General features: G+C 52.2%; 2 protein-coding genes and 2 long non-coding RNA genes across 7 annotated transcripts in view; 3 read left to right on the top strand and 1 right to left on the bottom strand.

Annotated features, from left to right (window-relative positions):
- LOC142421387 (killer cell lectin-like receptor subfamily B member 1B allele C) overlaps positions 1-26,119 on the bottom strand; it is a 57,414-nt gene that overhangs the window by 16,824 nt on the left and 14,471 nt on the right. The window lies entirely within an intron of this gene.
- On the top strand, positions 1,372-25,531 carry LOC142421390 (C-type lectin domain family 2 member B-like). Its single transcript, XM_075526069.1, has 6 exons — positions 1,372-1,578; positions 22,925-23,128; positions 23,552-23,647; positions 24,060-24,244; positions 24,657-24,757; positions 24,928-25,531. The coding sequence occupies exons 2-6, from the start codon at positions 22,990-22,992 to the stop codon at positions 25,040-25,042; spliced, it is 636 nt and encodes a 211-aa protein (XP_075382184.1). The 5' UTR covers positions 1,372-1,578; positions 22,925-22,989; the 3' UTR covers positions 25,043-25,531.
- Positions 2,496-3,498, top strand: LOC142421401 (uncharacterized). The gene is made up of 2 exons (XR_012778877.1): positions 2,496-2,635; positions 3,446-3,498. It is a non-coding gene; the product is annotated as an uncharacterized LOC142421401 (long non-coding RNA).
- On the top strand, positions 12,560-19,518 carry LOC142421405 (uncharacterized). The gene is made up of 2 exons (XR_012778882.1): positions 12,560-12,678; positions 19,438-19,518. It is a non-coding gene; the product is annotated as an uncharacterized LOC142421405 (long non-coding RNA).

The raw sequence follows: 26,119 nt of genomic DNA, 5'->3' as shown, positions 1-26,119 counted from the left end.
ATGAGTCTTGGAAAAGCCACCCGCTATTCATGCATGATGGGTGTTCCAAGCTCATGTGCATCCATGCTCTCTGTGCCCCTCGGCTTCTTTGTGGTTCTCAGAGAACAGATCGGAACCAGGAGTTCTTGGCCCGGCCACGACTCAGGCCTTTACCTCCTTTGGAGCCCGTACCAAACCACTGCTGGCTTGGTTAAGAGGTTGAGTGCATCTGTCACTTTTAACAGCACTTAATTTCATCCCAGAAACTTGGAAAGCAAACTCCACGACTTCCCTTCTCTCCTGCTCCCATCCCCCCCGCTCCAGCCTCATCCTTCTTCCTCTCTCCTTGACTTTTCACCAGTTTCTTCTTTGTCTTTTTGCTCAGAGGAAGGAAATTTCACCCAGTACCACCGCCTGCTTCTTCCTGTCACGCTCCCGTGTCTGCCCCGCTCATATTTCTCTCGCTGTCTGTGCCACGCAGCCAGCCCCACCACGTGGCTCTAATAATAGTACATGTATTCATATTTAATTACATGTATTATAAGTAATGTTACTGTGTTATATTGCTGCATTGATAATGCCAGAAGGAGGGCTACAGAAAGCAAGCTAGAAACATCCCCCGTCACAACGTGCTCACGATTGCTCACCACCAAGCACGGCTGCAGCATCTGGCGGACGAGGACGCTGCCATTACCAGGGAATCCTCCTTACCCGAGCTTTTGCCCCGATAACCTATCGAGTGGCACGTCTGGACGAAGCGGAGAGGTAAAATCCATGAAGTCTGGCAGGGAAAGCTGCATCGGTGCTCTTTGCTGCCGGCTGCTTGTGGGAGATCTCGAAAGGAGAGGTGTGGAAAGGAGACAAGGCTGAGAAATAAAAACAGAGCTAAGGAGTAAACTCTTGATGGGACTACGTGGGGCTGAGCCCCGAGCCCCCGGCACGGAGCATCCAGCCCTCCCCACCTCCTCCCACCCTGCAGCCGCCCCATCCTCTCCACAGCACCCGTCACCTTTTCAAGACAAGGCTCTCCTCTCCCGCTCACGTTTAGGGTGCGCTGCGCTGAACCCCGCTGCCGCCAGGCCCTGGAGCGATGGAGGGGAGATGGGAGCCCTCAGAGCCCCAGAGCCCTGCAGGCTGCTGCCCGTGGCGGGACCCCGCTGTGGGGTGCTCAGGGAGGGGTAGAGCCCAGGCCAGGGCGAGGAGGAGCCATTGCCGGTGACCGAAGGACTTGGTCACCCGCCAGTGTCCCCCAGTTTGGCGCTCAGGACAGCAGCTCGGTGCCTGCTCCACGCTCGCACCCCCAAGCCCCCCGTGACGGACCGTGGTGCCGGGCAGGGCGGAGGGGGCGTGGCGCATCATTTGAAAAAGGAGCCGTTAACAAGAACCCTGTCTCGGATTGGCTTTCTACCCCGCCACTCCTCGATCCTGCGCGCGGATTGGTCGAGGGGCGGGCGGGCTGCGCGAGGCTTTTTAAGGGCGGGCGCGGCCCCTCGCTCCCCTCAGCGCTGCTCGTGGCCGTGAGGTCGGCGGGAGCGGCCGGCAGTGCCCGGAGCCCCGCTGAGGCGGCGTCGGCGGAGCTCGGGGCCGGGCGTAGCGCGGGTAGGGACCTGCCGTGGGTTCTGCTGGGGCTCGGCCGCTCGGTGCGGGGGAAGTGGGGAGGTGGCTGTGGTGAAGGGAGCCTGGCGGAGTCGTCCTCCCCGTGTCCACCCTTTTCTCCGTGGGTGATGGCGTTTCTTCCCTGCTGGTGTCGATGAAGGAGCGGCCATTTGCGGCCTGTCTCTTCTGTGGTCCCCTCACCGTGCCGGGCACGGTGCTGTGTGAGTCGGCGTTGTGAATCGTTAAGGACAGCGGCATGGGAGGAGGTGCTCGGGCCAGGCCCGCCCCCAGCACCTCGGGTGAGCAGCGTGATCCCTTGGGCGGGCTCAGCCTGTGCTGTCCCTGTCCTGTGCCAGCAGCCGGAATTTTCCAGGCGTTGGTATGTGAATGCTCAGAAGGAGCCTGTTCTCCAGCAGCTGTGGGTAGTTGTGGTTTCTCTCTGCAGGGGTCCTGGGGAGGGCTCCTTTCCTTGTCCACCCTTCAGCTTCCCAGCATGGGAGCTGCTGAGGGGCCCCAGCCCATAACCCCATTGGGAGCAATGCCTTAATCGTACTTACCTTGCCCGTTAAGGGCAGGCGGTCTGGGTGCTTACTGAGCAAAGCCATGGGGGATACTCTGGGGGTTTGTATCCTCCTGGTCCTGGCATTTGTCAACCAGTGTGTGTCTTGAAAGATAATAGAGAAAAGGTGTCCTGTCTGTCTTTGGGGTTTGGAAGAATTATTCCTCCTCCCAGGACCAGTTCCCTACCCCCGTTTTGATCAAGAGTGATGGTTCCAGCTTCTGTTTGGTGCTCCCCTGGCACCTTTCCGTCCTGTAAGGACGTCTGCCTTGGCTGTTCTGCTTTATATGCCACCATGGTCACAGCACTTTGGGGTTCACCACCCCACATCGTCTTGCCTCTTTGGCTGTTCTTCTGCGGCCTTCTCCCAAACCTCCAGGTCCTCGAGTATTACATCATGCTCCAAACGCGCTGCCGTCCGTAGGCCACTCTTCTTGCCCTTTCCTGTTCACTGCGCTGCAGCGGGTGTCTGGAGGCTGCTGCGGTGCCTTGTCCTGCTGGGTAGACCCCGTTCCCTCCCCTCTCTGTGGGTGATGGTGCTTCCATCCTGTGTGGCCGCTGAGGAAAGTGGCTGCTTCTGCCTTTCCTCACTCTGTGCTCCCATTGGCACTGAGCTCCTCACCAGCACCAAAAAAAAAAAAGTAATGGCCTGTATGTTTTCTTCCCTGATCTGCCTTGCTCCCTTCCTTGCCCTGACTTCAGTCTTTCTCCTAAGCACCTCGTAAGAAGCTTTGCTCAGGCCCCCTCCATCCCATGGCCCCCAGGGTGACTGAGTTTCCAGCCCCTTGTTGGCTCCAAAGGCTCAAGGTGTGGCCCCTGCCCCAGTGTGGGGTGCTGGGGCTGGTGGTGTCCAGCAGCTGTGGTGAGCGGAGGAGGGCTCAGCAGATGTGTTGGGGGGACCCTGGACCCCCCATTCCTGTGCCTGGGGCCCCACTGGTGGTGGAGTGGGGAGGTGGAGTGGTGGCAGGGGGATGTTCCCAGGCAGCGAGTGCCCTGGGGGCTCTATGGGAAAGGTGTGGGGAGGGTGCTGGCTCTGCTGGGGACCGAGGGCCGGTCCCTGAGCTCACTGACACTGCATTTGTCTCTGCGGGTGCTGGCTGGGTGCTGGGGACAGGCTGCAGCGTCACAGGGGGAGCAGGGACAGGGCAGGAGTGTGCTGGCATCGCCTTCCTGAGCCTGGGTGTCACCCACCACAGGGCCAGTGGAGGTTAAACTGTATCTAAGCCTGGCTTGACACACGCTTTGCCAGCAGTGGTGGTGCCTTGGGCGCAAGGTCCTGCTTGGTGCAAGGGAAGAGTTTCCACTTTTCAGTGTGCCATGGGACAAGAGCAGAGGAATGGATTCTGCTCCAGCGATGGGAATGTGGAGGAGCCCCTCAGTCCCCAGGATGGAGGGGTATCCCCCTGTTGCGTTAAAAATTACTGTCGCATTACAAATAGGAGTCTGAGGTGCGGCTGGGGGGGGAAACCCTCCCATTGAGTCACGAGGTTCAGACAGGACCCCCTTGCTTTCTAAACTCCTTCTCAGAGAGGAGTCTAGGTGCAGCTAAGGCCAGTCTTAGTCTCAGACTTGGTCAATGGTTTATTTTCTAAGGACTGTATATGTAGCCACTCATCAGAGTCAACGTTTGCCTGTCAGAGCCCTCTCAAGGGCTTTCACTGAAACAGATTTGCAAAGTTCATTAAGGCAACAGCGTTAAAGTAATTTGGCAGCATTATAAGTCTGGTCGCATTCAGTGTAACTGAACTCTCACGATTACGGATGCACAAATAATGTGATACAGGTTCGGTCTAGTCTTGTTCCATGAACTGCTATGGCCACACTTAGAGTCTGGTCGCGTTCAATGAGAACTATCGCAGCTAGATTAATGAAGAGTGCAGTTTGTTAGAGCAACAGATACACAGGTTCTTTTGGATTACCGGTGATAAATTCACTGTCTGCAAAGCATGTGCAAATACCAAGAGTATGAGTAACACCGCCATGTATTCTTGTGTTGAGGATTGTAAAGTACGTATACATCTTGTGGGGATATCAGTTGAGACAAATGCTTCTTCATAATCCAAAGCCTAACATACAGCGCAATGGTTAGAATGAAGCATAACACAGTGAGCATTAGCAGAACAATAACTGGATGAAGCATCTTATTGAGAATTCCGGTTGCAGTCGGCAACCTTCCTAGCAAAGTGTCCCACCAATGGTGTCCTCCATCCTGCTTCACTCATTCAAGATGTGATACATCTCTTCCGCATTATGGTGGATGGTGACTTATATCTTATGTCCATTATTTCGGATGCGTTCCAGCAGTTGACACAGGTCATCGTGTTGTAGTAGTTTCCTCACCGATGTAAGATTCATTCCAATAGGGGCAGGTAATAAGTCTTGACACAGTGTATAGTTAGCTTGCAGCAGTTGGTGAGTTGTGACAGGAGCTGAATAGTTGCAGTCGCATCCCATAATTTTGGTAAAATTGCAAATACAAATATTTGAGCGATTGCTTGTATCTACAGTAACATTATCTACAAATACAAAATCACAAAGTGTTCTCAGGCAGACACATCCTTTCCCAATATATACAAGTACAGTTTCAGGGGCTCCATCTGGTGGTATTTCAAAATGACAAACATTTTGTTCAGTGTCAAGACAAATGTCTTGGGCTTTGATGGGGTTACTCTCACAAATAAATCCTTGTTGTTCCTGTACAACGCATGCATTCACATCAATAGTTTGCCATTTGTTCCCATTTTGTTGGGCCCATACTCTATGTTCTAATGGATAGAGTATAGCTCCATTGGGATTCAACCCCAACACAATGATTGGGTATATGGTGTACACCGAAGCATTGCGTATTGTTAAGACAAAAGCTGTGGCTTTGCCGTCAGTAGGGTTGTAGGTGAAATTAACTGGATACCATCAGGACTGGAATTCTTTCTCAAATTCAGTTGCATTTTCCCAAATTACCTTTTGAACTTCAGTGGGCAGGGTGCCTTCCTCACCTTCCCGTATAATTGACCCACAGTTGAGCTTGGACACGACTAAGAGCTAAAGAAATATTGGTTTGGGCTACACTAAGTGCATCCGCAATCGACTGGTGGTCCTTCTCATTTACCTCTCCCCACTGAGGCAATATATGCAATAAGAGCCATTGGTTAGCTCCCGGAGCTGAAAGAGAAGATTGTAAAGGCTGTTTCAAGGCATTTAAGTCACTGGTTACTGTGGTTAATTTATTAGCAAGTACTGCAGCAGTCCCGTTCCTAAGACACCAGTCACATCTCTCTTTGATCATTTTGGAGAGATGAGAGTCCGTTTATGCAACCATGCTGACCATCCTGTGTAAGATGTACTCAGGAATGGTGAACAGGTAGGTTTGATTGCAGAGCTATTAGTCTGCATTGCTAATTCCACCTGTTTGAGGGAGTATGACGGATTAAACAGCACTTGTTGCTGACCTGTATTTTTAATTATGTAAGGCCTGTGTTGAAGATGAAAGGAGTTAGACTAATGGGAGGCTGAGTCGATACATTTTCAGACATTTGTGGGGGCAGAGGTTCTTTATCCTTTGCAACTGGCGCAGATGTTGCTGTATCAATCATAAATTGTGTCGTGGTTTAGCCCCAGCCGGCAACTAAGCACCACGCAGCCGCTCGCTCACTCCCCCTCCGTGGGGTGGGGGAGAGAATCAGAAGAGCAAAAGTAAGAAAACTTGAGGGTTGAGATAAAAACAGTTTAATAGGTAAAGCAAAAGCCGCGCACGCAAGCAAAGCAAGGCAAGGAATTAATTCACTACTTCCCATGGGCAGGCAGGTGTTCAGCCATCTCCAGGAAAGCAGGGCTCCATCATGCGTAACGGTTACTTGGGAAGACAAACGCCATCACTCCAATGTCCCCCCCTTCCTTCTTCTTCCCCAGCTTTATATACTGAGCATGATGTCATGTGGTATGGAATAGCCCTTTGGTCAGTTTGGATCAACTATCCTGGCTGTGTCCCCTCCCAGCTTCTTCTGCACCTGGCAGAGCATGGGAAGCTGAAAAGTCCTTGACTAGTACAGCAACAACTAAAACATCTCTGTATTATCAACACTGTTTTCAGCACAAATCCAAAACATAGCCCCATACCAGCCACTATAAAGAAAATTAACTCTATCTCAACTGAAACCAGGACAGTATCCACCCCTTATTCCATACCATTTACGTCATGCTCAGGTCTCACACTATCCAATACATTCTCATTACCCACCATCACCCTTCCCATCCTTTGATATAATACACACATATCATTCCCTTAGTCTATGGACCACCCCTGTAAAATGTCTGTAAAATGTCCATAAATGTCCACAAAATGTCCCCTGAGTTCATTTAGTCCATGACTTTGGGCTCCATCTCTTATGGTTGTTACTCAGGACAGGAGAGGTGGTGTGTTTCTTGGAGTTATTGGGCACCAAAGCCAGCTCAGGTCGGGTTACTGCTGCACTTGCACTGCTTCTTGTAAGGCTTCTCCTCCATTTGTTCAGGTGGTTCCGGCTGTAGTAATTCCTATAACATGTAACTCAAATCATGGATTACAACAATTTAAAGGTATTTCCATTACAATGTCCACCCCTGGTCCTTTTGGGCCAGGTTATAGGGTTTAAAATTGCAATAAACTCCTCCCCTTGCTCCTAGCCTGGCTAGCAACAAGGGGTTCCTGCTATAGTAATTCCCACAACATGCAACTGAAATCCCGGGATACAACAATTTAAAGGTATTTCCATTACAATCTCCACCCCTGGTCCCTTTGGACCAGACCATCAGGTTTAACATTGCACTGAACTCCTCCCCTTGCCCCTGCTCCAGCTTGGACTTATCCACAGAATGCAGTCCCTTCAGAAGTAAACTTGCTCCAACATGGGCTCATGCACAGCCACAGATGCTTCAAGATGCACCTTATCCAGCGTGGACTTATCCTTGGGCCACGATCCCTTCAGAGGTATACCTGCTGTGGCACGGACATAACCATGGCCACAGACGTTTCAAGATATACCTGCTCTGGCATGGGCTAATCCATGGGCACAGACGCTTCGGGGTGTCCTGCTCCCACGTGGATTCATCCACAGGTCACAGTCCCTTCGACTCGAGTTCACAGCAGAGTTCCAGCCTGTCCAGTCCAGCAGCACAGAAACAGCAGCGATGCCCTGGCCATCTGCCAGCCCAGGCGCATGGCCATTGCTGTTATCAAAATGTTCCCAGGCACAGCAGAGGAAGGTGATAAGCAGTACAGCAGAACGGCAAGCAGTGAAAGCAAAAAGCAGCCACTAACGAGCCCTAGACTCTAAGGTACAGTAAGGCAAGCAAGCCCATGGCAACCACAGAAGCTTGCTGATTAATAGCTAAACAGCAATAACAGCTATAAATTCTATCTGGCACATTCCAATCAAATCTGTCATTATCTCAAACCCTTTGAGCCCCACGTTGGGCACCAAAAAGGACTGTCGTGGTTTAGCCCCAGCCGGCAACTGAGCACCACGCAGCCACTCGCTCACTCCCCCTCCGTGGGATGGGGGAGAGAATCAGAAGAGCAAAAGTAAGAAAACTTGAGGGTTGAGATAAAAACAGTTTAATAGGTAAAGCAAAAGCCGTGCATGCAAGCAAAGCAAGGAATTCATTCACTACTTCCCATGGTCAGGCAGGTGTTCAGCCATCTCCAAGAAAGCAGGGCTCCATCATGTATAATGGTTACTTGGGAAGACAAATGCCATTGCTCCAATGTCCCCCCTTCCTTCTTCTTCCCCAGCTTTATATACTGAGCATGATGTCATGTGGTATGGAATAGCCCTTTGGTCAGTTTGGATCAACTATCCTGGCTGTGTCCCCTCCCAGTTTCTTCTGCACCTGGCAGAGCATGGGAAGCTGAAAAGTCCTTGACTAGTACAGCAACAACTAAAACATCTCTGTATTATCAACACTGTTTTCAGCACAAATCCAAAACATAGCCCCATACCAGCCACTATAAAGAAAATTAACTCTATCTCAACTGAAACCAGGACAAAGAGTCAGTATAAACTGTTTTAATTTTAGTTGGCCTATGGTAAGTAAACCTATTAGTTATTCGGCAGCTAATTTGTATTGTCTGTCCTTGAAATGGCTTGAAGTGTAGCCATCTGAAGAGAGTCATTCCAACTCCATTCATCTCTTGAGTAGACTTTGTTTCCATGCAAACTAGAGTGGAGAGATTTAAGTTCCTTTTGTTTTGTAGTGTTCCAATGCTTGCACTATATCCTGACAATGCATGGTCCAAGGGTCATTGCGAGATACCGTGGTGAAAATGGGTACATTCCTAACTCCATATTGGAGTGTGTCAAATGGAGTGGGTAGGTTAGGTCAGGTGGTGTAGTTGGATCAGGTTCAATCACATCTATTTTGAACCGGAATGACAGCCCTGTACAGTGTCGCTTTGACAGCCCTAGCCCTGTACAGTGTTGTTGCCGCACACAAGCCACAATAGCGGGTCCCACCAGAGTAAAGTTATACCAACAATCCCACTCGTCAGTGACACAAGACTTTGTTGCTATTACGTTTCTGGAAATGTTGGATATTCTCATGGATGTGACCTTTTCATGGGTTGATCCGTTGATCATTCTACACCCTACCTGGATTTCTTCTCCTGCTTTTCCCTTCAGGAGTGGAAGCCATCCGTTATCCCAGCTCCACTCGTGTCTTGAGAACACATGCGAACCATGCATAACTACAGTAGCTAAGTTTAAATTTTGCTTTGATGACACATGTTCCCATAATTCCACTGTATTTAATGTGGGCTTGGGACCATGGCCATTCTGGGTCTTTCTGGCTACACATCAAAGAGTTGTCTGCGAAATGCTGCTGAATTTAATGTATTGGAATCAAAGTATACAACTCCCTTTGCCGCATTTTGCAGACATCTACCTCAATCGGAGTCGTCTTCTTTCAGGAGTCCTGTGAACACAAAAAGGAAACAAATGTGCTCGGTTGTATTTAACCGGCAGGGTTAAAAAGAGGGTGAGATCCACCGGGTGTTAATCCGGTGTACTTTTCCTGAGCAATCTTTGGCTTCCCAGGCGCAGAGTTTCTTTTAATGATGCTTCTTTCTTCCAATTCTGTTACCACCCCGTCAGTCCCCATAAGCGCTGCTGCTGGCAATGGATATTGCCGAACATTAGTGATTTTAGAGGGGGGTGAGGATATAGATGTTTGTAACAGACTCACTTTCACTATGCCTGATTCCTTTTTACCTCTTGTAAAACTCCACACAGTTCCATCTGGGAGTTTCCACATTTGCCCACGCAGTATGTCAAATCCTACAATGTTAGTATATGCAGCACTGACTAATACCTCTGCCCTGGTTAATCTTCGTTCCTCTGGCAACCAGAGTGAAATTTTTGCAGTGGCGCATTCCTTTTCCACACCATCAATTCCTGTGAATTTAACCCTGCGTCAGCCAGGTCTTATGCCCAGGGTTTGTGCTGTTTCATAGGTAATTACTGACATTTGGGCCCCAGTGTCAATGAGAAAGTTTACCAATATTTTTCGGGGTCCAACGGGACGGGAATCGCAATGATAGGGTCAGAGTATTCATTGGAGAGCCATTGAATTGCTAATACCTGCTGAGCAGGGTGGCTCACTGCCCTCCCCGGGGATGGAAGGTTTTTTTGCTGAGATCCTGCCTTGTCAATTATGTCTGGCACAGAAGGTGCACTTTCTTTATGGGTTGGGGGTTTTCCAGCTAGGCAGTTCTCCCTGGCTGGGTTATTCCTTTTACCCAGAGACTGGACCAATGTACGGAGATCCTCTGTAGAGACGCCGCGCAAGATTTGTCGGGGTACACCCAAATCTAGGGCCTTACGCCACAACTCACCCCGTTCCTTATTGAATTTAGGGTTTTGAGTGTGGACTTGGCGAACTCGCTGGGCGTGATCTAGGGGCTTTACACTGGATGAACTGATCCAGCCCACTCGGCATCCGTACCTATGTATGTCTTGTACAAATTCACTCCATGTGGGTATGGGGATGCGCTGACTTCGTCTACGATCAGGACCAGCATCTCTACGAGCGGCTTGTATGCGATCTTGGGCATTTGCTACAAACATCTTGAGACAATCAGGGAGACCATGAATAAGAGCGGTTAATCGTGCCGGGTCGATAGGGGCTAGTATCAGGGATTTCCTTAACTCATCTCGTTCATATATCGCTTGTATGCAGGCTGCTTTCTGTACTGCTGCAGCCAGATCGGAATAGCTTGTGGCTTTAATCACCAGTGGTTCTCCTCTCTCCTGAGGATCTATATACCACCTGCCCAGTATGCAGCTCGTGCAGTTAAGGAATTATTATGCGCTCCTGGCGTGGTAGTTAAAAATACAGGAGAAATTCTCAAGGCGGCCTGGAGAATCGGAAGTCAAGTATGCGTGGCAAGTTTCTCTTGAAGGAGGAGACTGAATTATATTAAGTGAAGAAGAAGCAGGAGGCTTTTGGGGACCAGGAGTATTTTTATCAGCTCTGCTGGTGACCATGGAATTGTTCGCACAGTAGTGCAGATTTTGTCATTGTCATCAACAGCAGTCTCAGTTTTAACCAAAGGTTGTAAGGAAATCAGTTGAGGCTCGGAATCGGAGGTCCCTTTGACGTCATCATCATCGTTGTCAAACCAAAGATCACCATCCCAAATTTCAGGGTTTGCACCATACATTAATCTACAAATCTGCTTAACTGGAGCAGAAGGTTGCATTTTATCTAACAGCTGATTAACCCTTTCCAGCAATTGTTTAAGATGATTATTCTCACCTTTAAGATGATTATTCTCACTCACAAGTTTATCAACTCAGGTTCCTAGTGTTATTCCTGTCTCCCTTTCAAGGGCCAATGATGACTTCAACACCTTATTTTCCGATTTTAAAGTTGTGTATTCTACATTGGAAACTAGTTTGGGAGCAGGGATTTCCTTAGCTTCTTGCTGAGCACAAGATAAACAGGCTCCTAACACTGCACAAATTACACCTTTACCTTTTTTCCCAGCCTGACACTGCTCAGTGCGCTCTACCACTTTCTCTTTATCCTTCCAAAACTTTTGAGCCCACTCCTTCCCAGCCTGGGAAGGGGCACGTGTATTCTTGCAGCAGTTTATCCATGGTAATCCTGCCGACTACACCAATTTTTCTGTTGTGTTAAAAGTTACTGTTGCGTTATGAATAGGAGTCTGAGGTGTGGCTGGGGGGGGGGGCGGAATCCTCCCATTGAGTCACAAGGTTCAGACAGGACCCCCTTGCTTTCTAAACTCCTTCTCAGAGAGGAGTCTAGGTGCGGCTAAGGCCAGTCTTAGTCTCAGACTTGGTCAACGGTTTATTTTCTAAGGACTGTATATGTAGCCACCCATCAGAGTCAACGTTTGCCTGCCAGAGCCCTCTCAAGGGCTTTCACTGAAACAGCTTCGCAAAGTTGATTAAGGCAACAGCGTTAAAGTAATTTGGCAGCATTATAAGTCTGGTTGCATTCAGTGTAACTGAACTCTCACGATTACGGATGCACAAATAACGTGATACACCTTCAGTCTAGTCGCATTCCATGAACTACCACGGCATTCAATGAGAACTATCATGGCTAGATTAATGAAGAGTGCAGTTTGTTAGAGCAACAGTTACACAGGTTCTTTTGGATTACCGGTGATAAATTCACTGTCTGCAAAGCATGTGCAAATACCAAGAGTATGAGTAACACCGCTGGCTACAAACGCGTTAGAAGATATAAAGCGACACTGTAGAGGTTCCAAAGTTTCCCAGGGAGGCACTTGGTATAACCAAGTGTTTGAGTCTTACCCAAAGGTGTCCCGATGGGGGGGGAAAGAGAGGCTCAGCCCGTCGACTGATCCCAGAAGTCAGAGTGGTACGTGATGGTATCTTCCCTAACATTCTCTCTCTCTCTTAAGCTATTTTATACTACTTTTTGCCTTTCAGGTGCAGCTTGAGTGACTCTAGTCATACATACCTTTGTTAGGATTGGTGTAAAGTTTTCTTGCTTTGCTTTTAAAAGTATAAACTAGAAAAATTCAAAGCGCAAGCTCAGTGAGGGGTGGTCACACCTTGTAGGCGGGTAGCTTTTGGGATGGAAGTGGTTTTTGGTATTATAACAATGTTATAATGAGCAAAGTTCACCAAAAGGACAGCATTTTGTCAAGAACATGACAGACTGTTGGCCCAGGGTAGCAAATATGCAGCTTATCGGATCCATGGTACCTTCAAGTTCCCATATTATTACAGAGCCTGGCCGTGGTGTCTCCACAACGCTCCACCCTCTGGGCAGTTCCTTTTAGAGCCAAGACACCAAGTTCCCCTGGTGTTGCCAACATCTAAGGTTGCAGGCCTAGGGAACTTCCGTGGAATGGATTCCTTGCATGTCAGCTGCACTCTACCTGGGAAGCATACTGGGTTGGGTACCGCAATGTCTGCTACTACCTCTCCAGGGAGGAGGGGAGCTGGGAGTGGAGCCAGGAGCAGTGCTCCTCATGCGGGGCCTCGCTGGCTGTGTTCAAGAGGGACTGGGAAAAGGTGAGTGAGGGGCTGTTGTGGCTGCGTGGCGGTGAAAGGAGGGGTCTGGGTTGGGTGTTGGCACTGGGGTTGTTGCTGGGCAGGCGAGACGTACCTGTATTATCAATGTACTCTTATCAATGCAGTAACATTAATTATAATACATGTAATTAAATATGAATACATGTGTTCTTAGTACAGCCACATGGTGGGGCTGGCTGCGTGGCACAGAGAGCGAGAGAAATATGAGTGGGGCAGACATGGGGAGCGAAGTGGGACGAGGCAGGCAGCGGTAGTGGGTGAAATTTGCTTCCTCTGAGCAAAAAGACAAAGAAGAAACTGCTGCAAAGTCCAGGAGAGAGGAGGAAGGATGAGGGTGGAGCTGTGAGAGGTGGGGGGGATGGGAGCAGGAGAGAAGGGCAGTCGTGGAGTTTGCTTTCCAAGTTTCTGGGGTGAAATTAAGTGCTGTTAAAAGTGACAGATGCACTCGACCTCTTAACCAAGCCAGCAGTGGTTTGGTACGGGCTCCAAAGGAGGTAAAGGCCTGAGCCGTGGCCGGGCCAAGAACTCCTGCTTCCGATCTGTTCTCTGAGAACCACAAAGAAGCCGAATGGCACAGAGAGCATGGATGCACATGAGCTTGGAACACCCATCATGCATGAATAGCGGGTGGCTTTTCCAAGACTCATTTATCAAGGAACAAAGCAAGTTGTGGCTACAAGGAGCCTCATGCATATCTTTCCTATCGCATGTAATCTGACTACGAGCCAACCGCTTTATCTATTAATATGACAGCCTAAGGGAGCCTTCTTGGAGCTCTCCCTGCCAGGCAGCGTGGCTGCACGGCGGTGATCTCCCCTTGAGCTGGGATACCTCTCAAGGTTGCTCCTCGAGGCAGAGAGACCTTTTACCAACGGCAGATCTTTGGTAAGCGAGCAATATCGCACATAACCTTGTAGCCTGGTAACTTTGATTTTGTCTTGGTAACTTTGATTGCGTGCTGAACTGATAAATTTTGCACATATAATCCCCTAGACGTAAACCCTTGTCCAAGTCTGAGACTAAGATTGGACCTAGCCACACCTAAGCGTTAAAGGAGAAGCCGCTGCCCGAGCATTCACACACCATTCAGGGCGTCGCGCACGCACCACCCGAGACTTGAACTGCTAGGACCAGTCCCTTCGCAGCGGCAGCCCCACTGAGCTGACGGGTGCCCCTTTTCGACTCCTTGCTCACACACGCACTCACTCACTCGCTGTCAGGCGCTTTCTCTCCCCTCTGGCTCGACCCGAGGTTTCCTGAAGCAGAGTCTCCGATACGATGTACGCTAGATGAATTTGAGTGGTACGGTGGTGAAAACAGCTCGAGCTGGGTGCCTACACAGAGGGACCCCCAACAAAGGAATCCCTGGGCAATGATAGCCTTACAATTTAAATTCACAGAATCACAGAATCGTATAGGTTGGAAAAGACCTTTAAGATCATAAAGTCCAACCATAATCCTAATGCTACCAGGACCACCACTACACCATGTCCTTAAGCACCTCATCCAAATTTCTTTTAAATACTTCCAGGGATGGCGACTCCACCACTTCCCTGGGCAGCCTGTTCCAGTGCTTGATAACCCTTTCAGTGAAGGAAAATTTCCTAATATCCAATCTAAACCTCCCCTGGCGCAGCTTGGGGCCATTTCCTCTCATCCTATCACTTGTTACCTGGGAGAAGAGACCAACCTCCACCTCTCTACAGCCTCCTTTCAGGTCGTTGTAGAGAGCAATAAGGTCTCCCCTCAGCCTCCTTTTCTCCAGGCTGAACAGCCTCAGGTCCCTCAGCCGCTCCCCATCAGCCTTGTGCTCCAGACCCTTCCCCAGCTCCGTTGCCCTTCTCTGGACACGCTCCAGCCCCTCAATGTCTCTCTTGGAGTGAGGGGCCCAAAACTGAACACAGCATTCGAGGTGCAGCCTCACCAGTGCCGAGTACAGGGGCACGATCACTGCCCTAGTCCTGCTGGCCACACTATTTCTGATACAAGCCAGGATGCCATTGGCTTTCTTGGCCACCCGGGCACACTGCTGGCTCATGTTCAGGCGGCTGTCAACCAGCATGCCCAGGTCCTTCTCTGCCAGGCAGCTTTCCAGCCGCTCTTCCCCAAGCCTGTAGCGTTCCATGGGGTTGTTGTGACCCAAGTGCAGGACCTGGCACTGAGCCTTGTTGAACCTCATACAATTGGCCCCAGCCCATCGCTCCAGCCTGTCCAGGTCCCTCTGTAGAGCCTTCCTCCCCTCAAGCAGATCAACACTCCCACACAACTTGGTGTCATCTGCAAACTGACTGAGGGTGCACTCGATCCCCTCGTCCAGATCATTGATAAAGATATTAAACAGGACTGGCCCCAGCACAGAGCCCTGGGGAACACCACTTGTGACCGGCCGCCAACTGGAGTAAACTCCGTTCACCACCACTCTTTGGGCCTGGCCATCCAGCCCATTCTTTACCCAGCGAACAGTACACCCGTCCAAGCCATGAGCAGCCAGTTTCTCCAGGAGAATGCTGTGGGAAACAGCGTCAAAGGCTTTGCTGGAGTCTAGGTAGACAACATCCACAGCCTTGCCCTCATCCATTAGGTGGGTCACCTTGTCGTAGAAGGAGATCAGATTGGTCAAGCAGGACCTGCCTTTCCTAAACCCATGCTGGCTGGGCTTGATCCCTTGGTTATCCTCTACATGCTGTGTGATGGCACTCAGGATGATCTGCTCCATCAGCTTCCCCGGTACCGAGGTCAGGCTGACAGGCCTGTAGTTCCCCGGGTCCTCCTTCCGGCCCTTCTTGTAGATGGCTGTCACATTCGCTGATCTCCAGTCAACTGGGACCTCCCCAGTTAGCCAGGACTGCTGGGAAATGATGGAAAGGGGCTTGGTGAGCACTTCTGCCAGTTCCTTCAGTACTCTCGGGTGGATCTCATCAGGCCCCATAGATCTGTGAATGTCTAAGTGGTGCAGCAGGTCCCTAACCATTTCCCCTGGATTATGGGGGCTCCATTCTGGTCCCCGTCCCTATCTTCCGACTTGGGGGGCTGCGTACCCAGAGAACAATCGGCCCTGCTATTAAAGACTGAGGCAAAGAAGGCATTAAGTACCTCAGCCTTTTCCTCATCCTTTGTCACTGTGTTCCCTCCCCTGTCTACTAGAGGCTGGAGATTCTCCTTAGCTCTCCTTTTGCTGCTAATGTATTTGAAGAAGTATTTTTTGTTGTCTTGTACAGCAGCAGCCAGATTGAGCTCTAGCTCGGCTTTGGCCCTTCTGGTTTTCCCCCTGCACAACCTCGCTACACCTTTGTAGTGCTCCTGAGTTGCCCGCCCCTTCTTCCAGAGGTCATAGACTCTCCTCTTTTTCCTGAGTTCTAGCCAAAGCTCTCTAGTCAGCCAGGCCGGTCTTCTTCCCCACCAGCTTGCCTTTCAGCACCTGGGGACAGCCCGCTCTTGTGCCTTTAGGACTTCCTCCTTAAAGAATGTCCAGCCTTCGTGGACTCCTTTGCCCTTTCGGGCTGCCTCCCAGGGGACTCTGTCAACCAGTCTCCTAAACAGGCCAAAGTCTGCCCTCCAGAATTCTAAGGTGGCAGTTCTGCTGACCCCCCTCCTCACTTCTCCAAGTATCAAACTCTATCATTTCGTGATCACTATGGAGGCCAAGATGGCCTCCAACCATCACATCACTCACAAGTCCTTCTCTGTTCGTGAACAAGAGGTCCAGCGGGGCCCCTTCCCCAGCTGGCTCGCTCACCAGCTGTGTCAGGAAGTTATCTGCCACACACTCCAGGAACCTCCTAGACTGTTTCCTCTCTGCTGTATTGCATTTCCAGCAGACAGCCGTAGGTTGAAGTCCCCCACAAGAACAAGGGCTAGCGATGGTGAGGCTTCTCCCAGCTGCTTATAGAATAGTTCATCTGTCTCCTCATCCTGGTTGGGTGGTCTGTAACAGACTCCCACCACAATATCTGCCTTGTTGGCCTTCCCCCTGATTCTTACCCATAGAGACTGCACCCTATCGTCACCATCATTAAGCTCTAAACTATCCAAGCACTCCCTGACGTATAGTGCTACCCCACCACCTCTCCTGCCTTGCATATCCCTCCTGAAGAGTTTGTAGCCATCCATCGCCGCACTCCAGTTGTGCGAGTCATCCCACCATGTTTCTGTGATGGCAACTATATCATTGTTTTCCTGGTGTACAATGGCTTCCAGCTCCTGCTTGTTGCCCATGCTGCGTGCATTAGTGTATAGGCACTTCAGCTGGGCTGTTGTCCGTGTTTCCTTCATAGAGGAACAGCCCTTGTGTGCTTTGAGGGGATTCTCTGGCAGTTCCCTCTTGGCTCCTATTGCCTCAGTATCCCCTAGCTCAACTCCGTACAACTTCAACTGTGCCCCAGTGTACCCCGCACATCTCAGAGACACAGGCTGAGTGCCCTCGCTGGCACCCGCTCCCTCTAACTGTGGCACGTCATCCCTCAGCTTCTCTCGGGCAAGCCTGATATTATCCCCCTCCCCCTTCCAGTCTAGTTTAAAGCTCTGTTGATGAGCCCCGCAAGATCCTGAGCAAAGATTCTTTTTCCCCTTTGAGAAAGATGAATCCCATCAGATGCCAGCAAACCTGGTGCTGTGTAGGCCATCCCATTATCAAAAAAAACAAAATTCTGGTGCTGACACCAGCCACAGAGCCGTGAGTTAATCGATTGGGTACCTCTGTTCCTTCTAGTGTCACTGCCCACAACTGGAAGGAGAGAGGAGAAAACAACCTGTGCTCCGGAGTCCCTTACTAGCCGTCCCAAGGCCCTGAAGTCTCTTGATTGCCCTAGAACTTCGTATTGCAGCTTCATCGCCCCCCACATGGAAGAGCAGGAGAGGGTAATAGTCCGAGGGCTGTACCAGGCTAGGGAGTATCCTCGTGATCTCCTTCACCTGGGCCCCGGGGAGGCAGCAGACTTCCCTAAGAGGAGGGTCCGTCCGGCATATCGGACCCTCCGTTCCCCTCAGAAGGGAGTGGCCCACAACTATAACCCGTCTTCTCTTCCTTGCAGAGGTGGCGTTGATACAAGAGGTACGCTTTTCTGACCTAGGCCACACCTCAGGTGTAGATGGGCTGTCGTCCCCATCCTCCATTGCCTGGCCTTCCACCTCCAGGGCCTCATACCTGTTGTACAGAAGCACCTGGGAGGGCGAGGTGGGCAAGGAGGGCGTTCGCCTGCCGCCACGAGTGTGGACTTGCCTCCATTCACTCTTTTCCTTTGAGTTGCTGCCTTCAGCCCAGTGGGGGGGGGGATACAGGATCCCCTTGATCGTGGGTTCTTACTGGTGGCTGCTGCTGCTCCTGTTCCTGTCTCGGGGGGGCAGAGCACAGCACCACCAGTCGATCTCTTTCTCAGCCTCCCTGATGCTCCTTAACCTTTCTACCTCCTCCTGTAGCTCTGCCACCATGCAGAGCAAATCATCCACCTGGTCACACCTCACACAGCTGTCCTCACGGATGCCGTGCGTGAACAGTGAGAGGCCCTGGCACTCCCTGCAGCCTGAGACCTGGACGGCTGCATGTTTTCGCAGGAGCTCTGTCTGGGTAGCCACATCCACTCTGGCGAGCACAGAGGGCATTGCTTTCTGACGAATGAATACCATAGCTAATTTTCTTCTGAAAGGATGAGGACTACTGAATGAACACACCTCTTGAAGGGTGACTTCACCTTCCCTACATGCCCTGCCTGCATGACCTTCCGTGCAAACTGACGCGCCACTCCCTTCTGACGCACCATGCCCTGGTTGCCCGTCCTGGTTGCCGTGCTCCTGGTCGCTCGCGCTCCCTGGGGGCTGCTCTTGTACGGGAGGGGAATTGCCACTGTCACTCTTGTCCCGGCCCACGCTGTCAGAGCCGGGCCCTTGTCAGGAGCTCCCTCCTTCCTGCTCAGGGGCCAGGGCGGGGCTGCATTAACCCTCTCTCTCTGTGTCCGTCCGTCCCGTCCCCCCCCTTCCCTGCGCAATTGTGCCGCAGTTGTGCCATGGTTTAGCCGATTCAGCTAGGGTCCCCCAAAGCAGTCCTCTGTCCCAGAGCCCCTCGCCTTGGAGGTTTCGCTGAAATGGCGGTTTGAGCGTGTTCTGCTCATTCTAAAGTGCTGCTATCACTCTTGTCCCCCAGGAGTGGGGGACATTCCCCTCCCCTCAGGAGACAGTTCAGACCAATAGCAGTATTAGGGTCTGGGGTCTTCCTGTTCTTCATTGGGCTTAGGAATAAAACAGCAAAGCAGCAACATCAGCAGAAGGTGGGTTTTGCCCAGCCCTTTGAGATCAAAAGGGATGTGTTTAGTGGAAATCACCAATGCTTGCAAAAAGGAGGGTGCAGCGTGTTGACTGAAGAGGTCCTCACCTGGCAGAGGTGCCTTCCGGAGGAGGAGAGAGCAGGAATTAAACCTTTTGCCATTTCTTCCATAAGCTAGAAACTAAAACTAGAGTCAGCAGGAAAAGAGCACAAAGCCCCACCACAAGGCAGCGGAGGAAGGAAACGAGATGGGGATGTGAAACACCACATCCCTTTTAGGCTACAAAGTGACTACTACAACATAAGTTCTATCAGGAGTTTAGAAAGCAAGGGGGTCTACTCTGAAGCTCGTGACTCCACGGGAGGGTCCTCTGTACCCTTTTGTATCCCCCGTCTCTCTGTGAATCATTTTAACTCGAGTGTAACCCAGTTTTCCTGTGTCTGTTTCTTCCATAAGTACTTCCATAATTATTTCCATGCAGTAATTAATAGAGTGAACCTTGCCACTGAACTTTGTTAAGTCGCACTTGTACAACATCATATTAAAACCACTTTTGCTAATACCTTTGGTGATTTTTTTTTTTTAAGCGATCTAAATCACTCATTCGCAACGTACCGTAATGGAAAAGAAGAGAAATACCAGATGGCAGAAATCACTGCCGGTTTAAACTCAAGTTTATCCATATGTGATAGAGGAGAGGGGGAGCTGATGGATGGCAGATGCCGACGGACATCAGGCCCTGATGGATGCCCATCAACCACAGCTACCAACCACCAATGGATCCCAAACACCAACTGATGGGGCACTGGAAACAAAACCAAGCTGAAAGACCCTTAATAGCACCAGAAAGGGCTCAGGTAAGGAGGATTAAGTAATAATAACAAGTTTTCCTTATTTGTGTCTTGCATAGGCAGTATGGGAGGGTAGGTAGCCTGTGCATGTGGAAAAGTAAATATTACTTTCTTTTGCTTTGCTATATGTGCATACAACAAGAAGACATAGATCGCGTCTATCTTCTATTTAAATAGTTTCTCTGGCACCAAATGAGGGGAAACTAGGCCTTTGGTTAGTAATAACAACCATGACTAATGGATCACTCATACAGATGTGTGTGTGCATGTAGCTGGGCACAAAGTTAACTGTGTATTTACCAAGCCTAATGAGGACTATGAGAAACAGAAGCAAAGAGAGGAATATGCCCCGTAATAAAGTGCAGCTGAACAGAGCAAGAAGTGCCATTTTAGGACACCATAGTGGAAAAACAGGCTTTAATCAGCACCGGTGGCCTAATGAGTGATGTGTCTTAATGATGATGACAGTTAAAACCCATGAAGGAGCCCAGGAGAGGGTGCTTGCAAGGGGAAGCTGCATCATTTCTCTTCTCCACTGGTCACCAGTGGGAGACTTCCCCTTCTTGGTTTCTTTTTTAATTGTTTTCTCCATTATTCTTCCCCAAAGGCGACTTCACCATGGGGGTTGAAGCCTGCTCTTGGCTACAGCCCTTGTAAACATATTTCTTTGCCACATCAGCAGTGGATCAGCTGATTATACAGCACAGGACTAATTCCTTATTTCTAGTTCTGTGTCTGAGAAAACTCGTTTTGAAATCCGCCTTTTGCAAAACCATGAGGCAGCTGCCAGTGGCTCTGCCCTGGCTCCCTTTCTGCACCCAGGGGTGTTTGACATCTAAGTAAGACACAACTCTGGAAAGGAAAAAATAAGTAAAACCGAACTACAAATAAAATGTAAACTGTTTATGCGGCCACATCCTGGAAAAATAGTGAGAGACTGCCCAACTCTACAGCTTTTTCTCTAAAAGCTTCAGCTTTTCTTCGTGCTTGAAGGGTGACTTCAAGCACGTGCTTCGTGCTTCCAGTTGATACTGCACAAAATCCCAAAGAGAAAATAATGTTATCAATGAGAGGCTCCAGTCATGGTGTTGTCTCACAAATGGAGTTCGTTACCCAGTGTGCAACACCCAATACGCACACAGAGCCGAGATACCAGTTTATTTCAAGTTTTGTGCAAGACTGGGTGCTGGGTGGGAGCTCCACAAAGCTAGCCCTCCTTCGTTCATACAGGTGCAGTATTTATATAGTCTAGTTATACATATGCATAAGTAATTACATAAAGCAGTTTTCTATTGGTCTGTATTTTCTCATCCTATTCTCAAAGCTACAGTATTACTTCAATATTCGCCACATGCCCAAAGGTGAAGGGTCTCTGCTTGGGCTGGGGTCTCCAGCTCAAGGGGTGGGACTTTTAGTATTACAAGGAGGACAGTTCTCATGAGGGTGCTTCTTATCACACTTCCACTAGTAGCTACGGATTGTTCCCAAAACATCTTAATTAGCTTACTTATTTCTCCAGGATGTCTTTCACTTCCCAAGGACAATAGTTTTAATTAGCCATTGGACATTCTGGTGTAAATCCCCCTTACCAACTTTACGAAAGTTCTGGCCTTCCACCAGCTCCTGACTCACTATAACATAACAAGTTTCTCAGAAGTCACATGGGGCTTTACTAAAGTGTTTATTTTCGCTTCTGTGACTGCCGCACCCACAGAAACCAGCCTGATCTCTCCCCAGCCCTCCCGAGGCTGCTCATCACCAGTCCCATCTCCCTGTGCCGTGATGCTGAGGGGCTTCCCCCTTCGCCTTTGGGTCTCGCCTTATTATTTCTGTCCCACTCCTCTCTCATTTCTGCCTCCAGCAATTAAAAACCGGGGTGCTCATGAGGGCTTTTTGGGGCAGGATGGTCCCTGCCTCTGCATCAGCCCGATGTCATCCTCCTTCATTTCCTCTGCTCGAATGCTCACAGGTGATCTCCCCCGCTTCATTTTTAACCCCTCGCTGCTGTGGAAGAAGCTGAAGCATGGGTCTCAGGTTGTCCACGGAGAGACTGAGACCTGGCTGACAAGCAGGGTTTCACTGTCAATGCACAAAGGGTTGGAAAGGATACGTACGCTCCCGTGCTGCCTAGGCAAGACCCAGCTAGGGCAAACTTGTTATTATTACTTCATCTTCTTTACCCGAGCCTTTTCCGGTGCTATGAAGGGTTTATGAGACTGATCTTGGTTCCAGTCCCTCATTAATTGGTGTCCATCTCTTGGTGCGTTGCCCAGACAAATGCTTTGACCGAAGGACTTGGTCACCCGCCAGTGTCCCCCAGTTTGGCGCTCAGGACAGCAGCTCGGTGCCTGCTCCACGCTCGCACCCCCAAGCCCCCCGTGACGGACCGTGGTGCCCGGCAGGGCGGAGGGGGCGTGGCGGATCATGTTCACGGGAGGGGTTTGCAAAAGGAGGTGGCGTCGCCGCTGTCTGGGATTGGCTGTCTTCCTCGCCACTCCTCGATCCTGAGCGCGGATTGGTCGAGCAGCGGGCGGGCTGCGCGCGGCTTTATAAGGGCGGGCGTGGCCCCTCGCTCCCCTCAGCGCTGCTCATGGCGGCGAAGGGCGGCGGGAGCGGTCGGCGGTGCCCGGAGCTCCACTGCGGCGGCGTCGGCGGAGCTCGGGGCCGGGCGTAGAGTGCTGGAGCTTCTGATGTTGGTGGTGTCCAGCAGCTGTGGTGAGCGGAGGAGGGCTCAGCAGATGTGTTGGGGGGGCCCTGCCCCCCCTATTCCGGTGCCTGGGCCCCCACCGGTTGTGGAGCAGGGAGCAGAGTGGTGGCAGGGGGATGTTCCCAGGCAGCGAGTGCCCTGGGGGCTGTCTGGGAAGGGTGCGTGCAGGGTGGTGGGGAGGGTGCTGGCTCTGCTGGGGGCCGAGGGCCGGTCCCTGAGCTCGCTGACGCTGCCCTTGTGTCCCCAGGTGCTGGCTGGGTGCTGGGGACAGGCTGCAGCGTCACAGGGGGAGCAGGGACAGGGCAGGAGTGTGCTGGCATCGCCTTCCTGAGCCTGACCAGGCCCCCACCACAGGGCCAGTGGAGGTTAAACTGTATCTGAGCCTGGCTTGACACAGGCTTTGCCTGCAGTTGTGGTGCCTTGGGTGCAAGGTCCTGCTTGGTGCAAGCAAAGAGTTTCCACTTGTCAGTGTGCCATGGGACAAGAGCAGAGGAATGGATTCTGCTCCAGTGATGGGAATGTGGAGGAGCCCCTGAGTCCCCAGGATGGAGGGGCATCCCCCCACCCAGAGGAGCCTGGGGATGCAGACAAAAGGATGCACAGAAGATTTCTGGGTGAGTGTAGGGCCAGCCCTGTGGCCTGTAGGGAGGGGACAGTGTCCCTGGGGCAGTGTCACCCCCCAAGGAGTGGGGCTGGCAAGTGTGAGGCTTCTTCCAGCTCTCTGGAAAGGGCTCGTCTTCTGCTCGGTCCTCGTTGGGTGTTCTGCCGCAGACACCCTTCCTCCCCCGCAGATCTTTGGCAGCTCTCCTGCTGCAGGTTGTCCCCCCATGTGTGCAGCGTGAGAGCCTTGTCCCTGGTGTGTGTGACTGTCCCTTGGCTTTCTTGCAGCCAGCTGTGTGTGTGAGGGGGGAAAACAGGCTGGGGGGGTCCCTCCTGTGTTCCCTGGGCAGCTTGTGTTGGGGTTGGAGGGGACGCGAGGGCCGTGCCTGCTCCGGGACAGCGCCGTCCTCACTGCGAGTGGCTTTTTCCTCCTCCAGGCAAGCTGTCCATGCTCCATGCAGTGTGGGTCCTGGCGCTGGCTGTGCTCGTGGTTCTGGCCCTGGCTTTGGTCCTGGCTCTTGCTGTAGTATCAGGTAAGGGCGGAGCAGCTGCCTCTGTCCGGCCTCTTGGTGCAGAGCGGTGTGTGGTGCTGGCAGCCCAGCCTGCGCAGGGCCAGGCTGGATGCGGCCCCTTCCCCTCCAGGCTGGGTCAGGTGTGGGTGTGTGAGGCCCAGGCTGGTGGGGGGAGCGTGTTGGGGCCAGGCCCTCAGGCTGGCTGTGCCCCTGCCCTGTGCCGGGGGTCCTGGGGAGCAGCAGGGACACCCCCGGCCGTGCCATGGGGCAGGCTGTTAACCCCTGGGGTGTCTGCTCCCTGTAGGTCCCTGGCAGCAAATTGGGGATCCCCGTGGCGGGGGCCCAGGGCTGCCTCCTTCTTCCCTGCCCCACGGAGCTGTGTCCCCTAATCCCTGGAGCGGAATCCTCTGACCTTTTCCCCTTCCCTCTCCAGCAGGAAGGTGTGAAGGGAATGCAGGTCTGCCTGTGGCTCAGGTGCTGCCGTGTCCCGACGACTGGGTTGGGTACCGCAATGTCTGCTACTACCTCTCCAGGGAGGAGGGGAGCTGGGAGTGGAGCCAGGAGCAGTGCTCCTCACGCGGGGCCTTGCTGGCTGTGCTCAAGAGGGACTGGGAAAAGGTGAGGGGCTGTTGTGGCTGCGTGGGGGTGAAGGGGGGGGGCTGGGTTGGGTGTTGGTGCTGGGCAGGTGAGAGGTGCCTGTAGGGACAGAGATGCAGCTCTGCCCTGGGGCCTTGGAGGGAGGCAGGCGCGGGGTTCGGCGGGGAGCCCAGGGTGCGTCTGCCCACTCATGGTGTTCGGCTGGATGCCGAGCAGAGGAGAGCTCTGGCAGAGCAGGAGCAACGCCACTGGCCGGGCTAGTGAGCTCCATCGGAAGCCTCTGGAGCTTGTTGGAGCAGCCGTTGGGAGGGAGCTGCTGCTGTCCCCAGGCCAGTGGCAGCGGTGAGGGGCTGGGGCTGGCTGCGAGGCCAGCAGGGACCAGCGTGGGGCTGGCAGCGGCTCCTGACTGTTGGCTTCTCTCGTTCCTCCCCAGGAGTTTCTCTTGCGCCTCAAGGGCAACACTGATTACTGGCTTGGGCTGCGGAGACAGGGCGAGCGCCTGCAGTGGGTGGACGGCAGCAGCTTCAATGACACGTGGGTCCCATCGCGAGCAGGGGCCATGGGCGACTGTCCTGGTGTGGGACGGGCAGGGGCCTGGTGGGCCGTGTCCGCTGGGACTGTCCCTTGCGGGCAGCCCTTGTCTCCTGGTGCTTGAGGGGACAACTGCTAACCCAGTGGTACCAGTGGTGTGTTTCTTTTTGCAGGTTCCTGGTGCGTGGCCAAGGAGTGTGTGTGTATTTGAACGAGCATGCTGTTGCAAGTTCAAGCTGCTCACAGCACCGGCCGTATATCTGCAGCAAGCCCCAAGCTCTGATGTGATGCAGGTGATGGACAGAGGACCTTTCCCATGCTGGGGACTCGCAGCTTCACCTCTTCCACTAGTGCAGAGCAGCGTCAGGATGTTCTTGCCTCAACTGTTTTTCCGGGTTTCTCCCTGTCTCAGCAGCAACTCAGTGCCAGGTCTCAAGGAGATGAACCTGCAGGACGGGGAGATGTCGTAGAAGTGGACACGTGGCTGCCTAGACCAGGACCTTGGGTTGTGCGTGGAGGGGGTTTCTTTCTGCTTCTGGGAGCACCCCAGGAGTCATCTTGCTTCTCTCGCAATCCACACATAACCTGCTTTTGCACTGTGCGATGGAGCTCGAGCAGCTGCTGCCAGATGAGATGGGTGCTGACAGCTCGGCGGAGGTCCCTGGCCCAGTGCAGAGGAGGGGGAGTGAGTTGGCCCTTGTGTGGCACCCCAGAGAGTTACAGATGTTGATGCTATTTTTTTCTACTAATGTATTTTAATAAAACATGGTAAACTGCCATGGGTGTCCCTTCTGTTCCGGAAGGCGCCTGCTCAGGGCAGCCCTGTCCCTTCCCCTCCTTGCCCCTGGGTGCGCTTCCCATCCTGGGTTCTGGAGCACTGGGGTACACGTGTGTGACGTGGCGGCTGCCCCCCGGGGTCTTCTCCCTCGAGCCCTGGCAGTGTGGGGTGCTGGAGGCTGGAGGGGGATGGCTGGAGCTCTCTGCTGGAGCCCCTCACGGGGTGCTGGCTCTGCCCCATGCCCAGGCGAGTTCTGGGGCTTTCCCTGGGCTGTGCTCTGCTGAAAGCCACTGTCCCTCCCCATCGCCCATTGTTTTCCTGTGTACAGGGGCTCTCGGGGACCCCCCAAATCCTGCCCCCCTCAAGAAGGTGCTGCTGCAGGAGCCCCAGAATCAACTGTGGGCATTGGGGAGGAACCCAACAGGGATGGTGGGTGAACAAAGCTCGCTGTGTCCCCTTGTGAGCGTGGTGCCAGTGTGGTGGCTGTGTGGGAGGGCCCCTTCCCAGTGTTCCCAGTGCTCCCAGTCCCTCCATCCTCGAGCATGCCAGTTAGGGGTTCAGATGGCAGCAGGGCTGGAGAGGAGGGC

This window comes from Mycteria americana, chromosome 29, assembly GCF_035582795.1.
Source record: "Mycteria americana isolate JAX WOST 10 ecotype Jacksonville Zoo and Gardens chromosome 29, USCA_MyAme_1.0, whole genome shotgun sequence".
Lineage (NCBI taxonomy): Eukaryota > Metazoa > Chordata > Aves > Ciconiiformes > Ciconiidae > Mycteria > Mycteria americana.
This window is presented reverse-complemented; position numbering and strand designations above follow the sequence as displayed.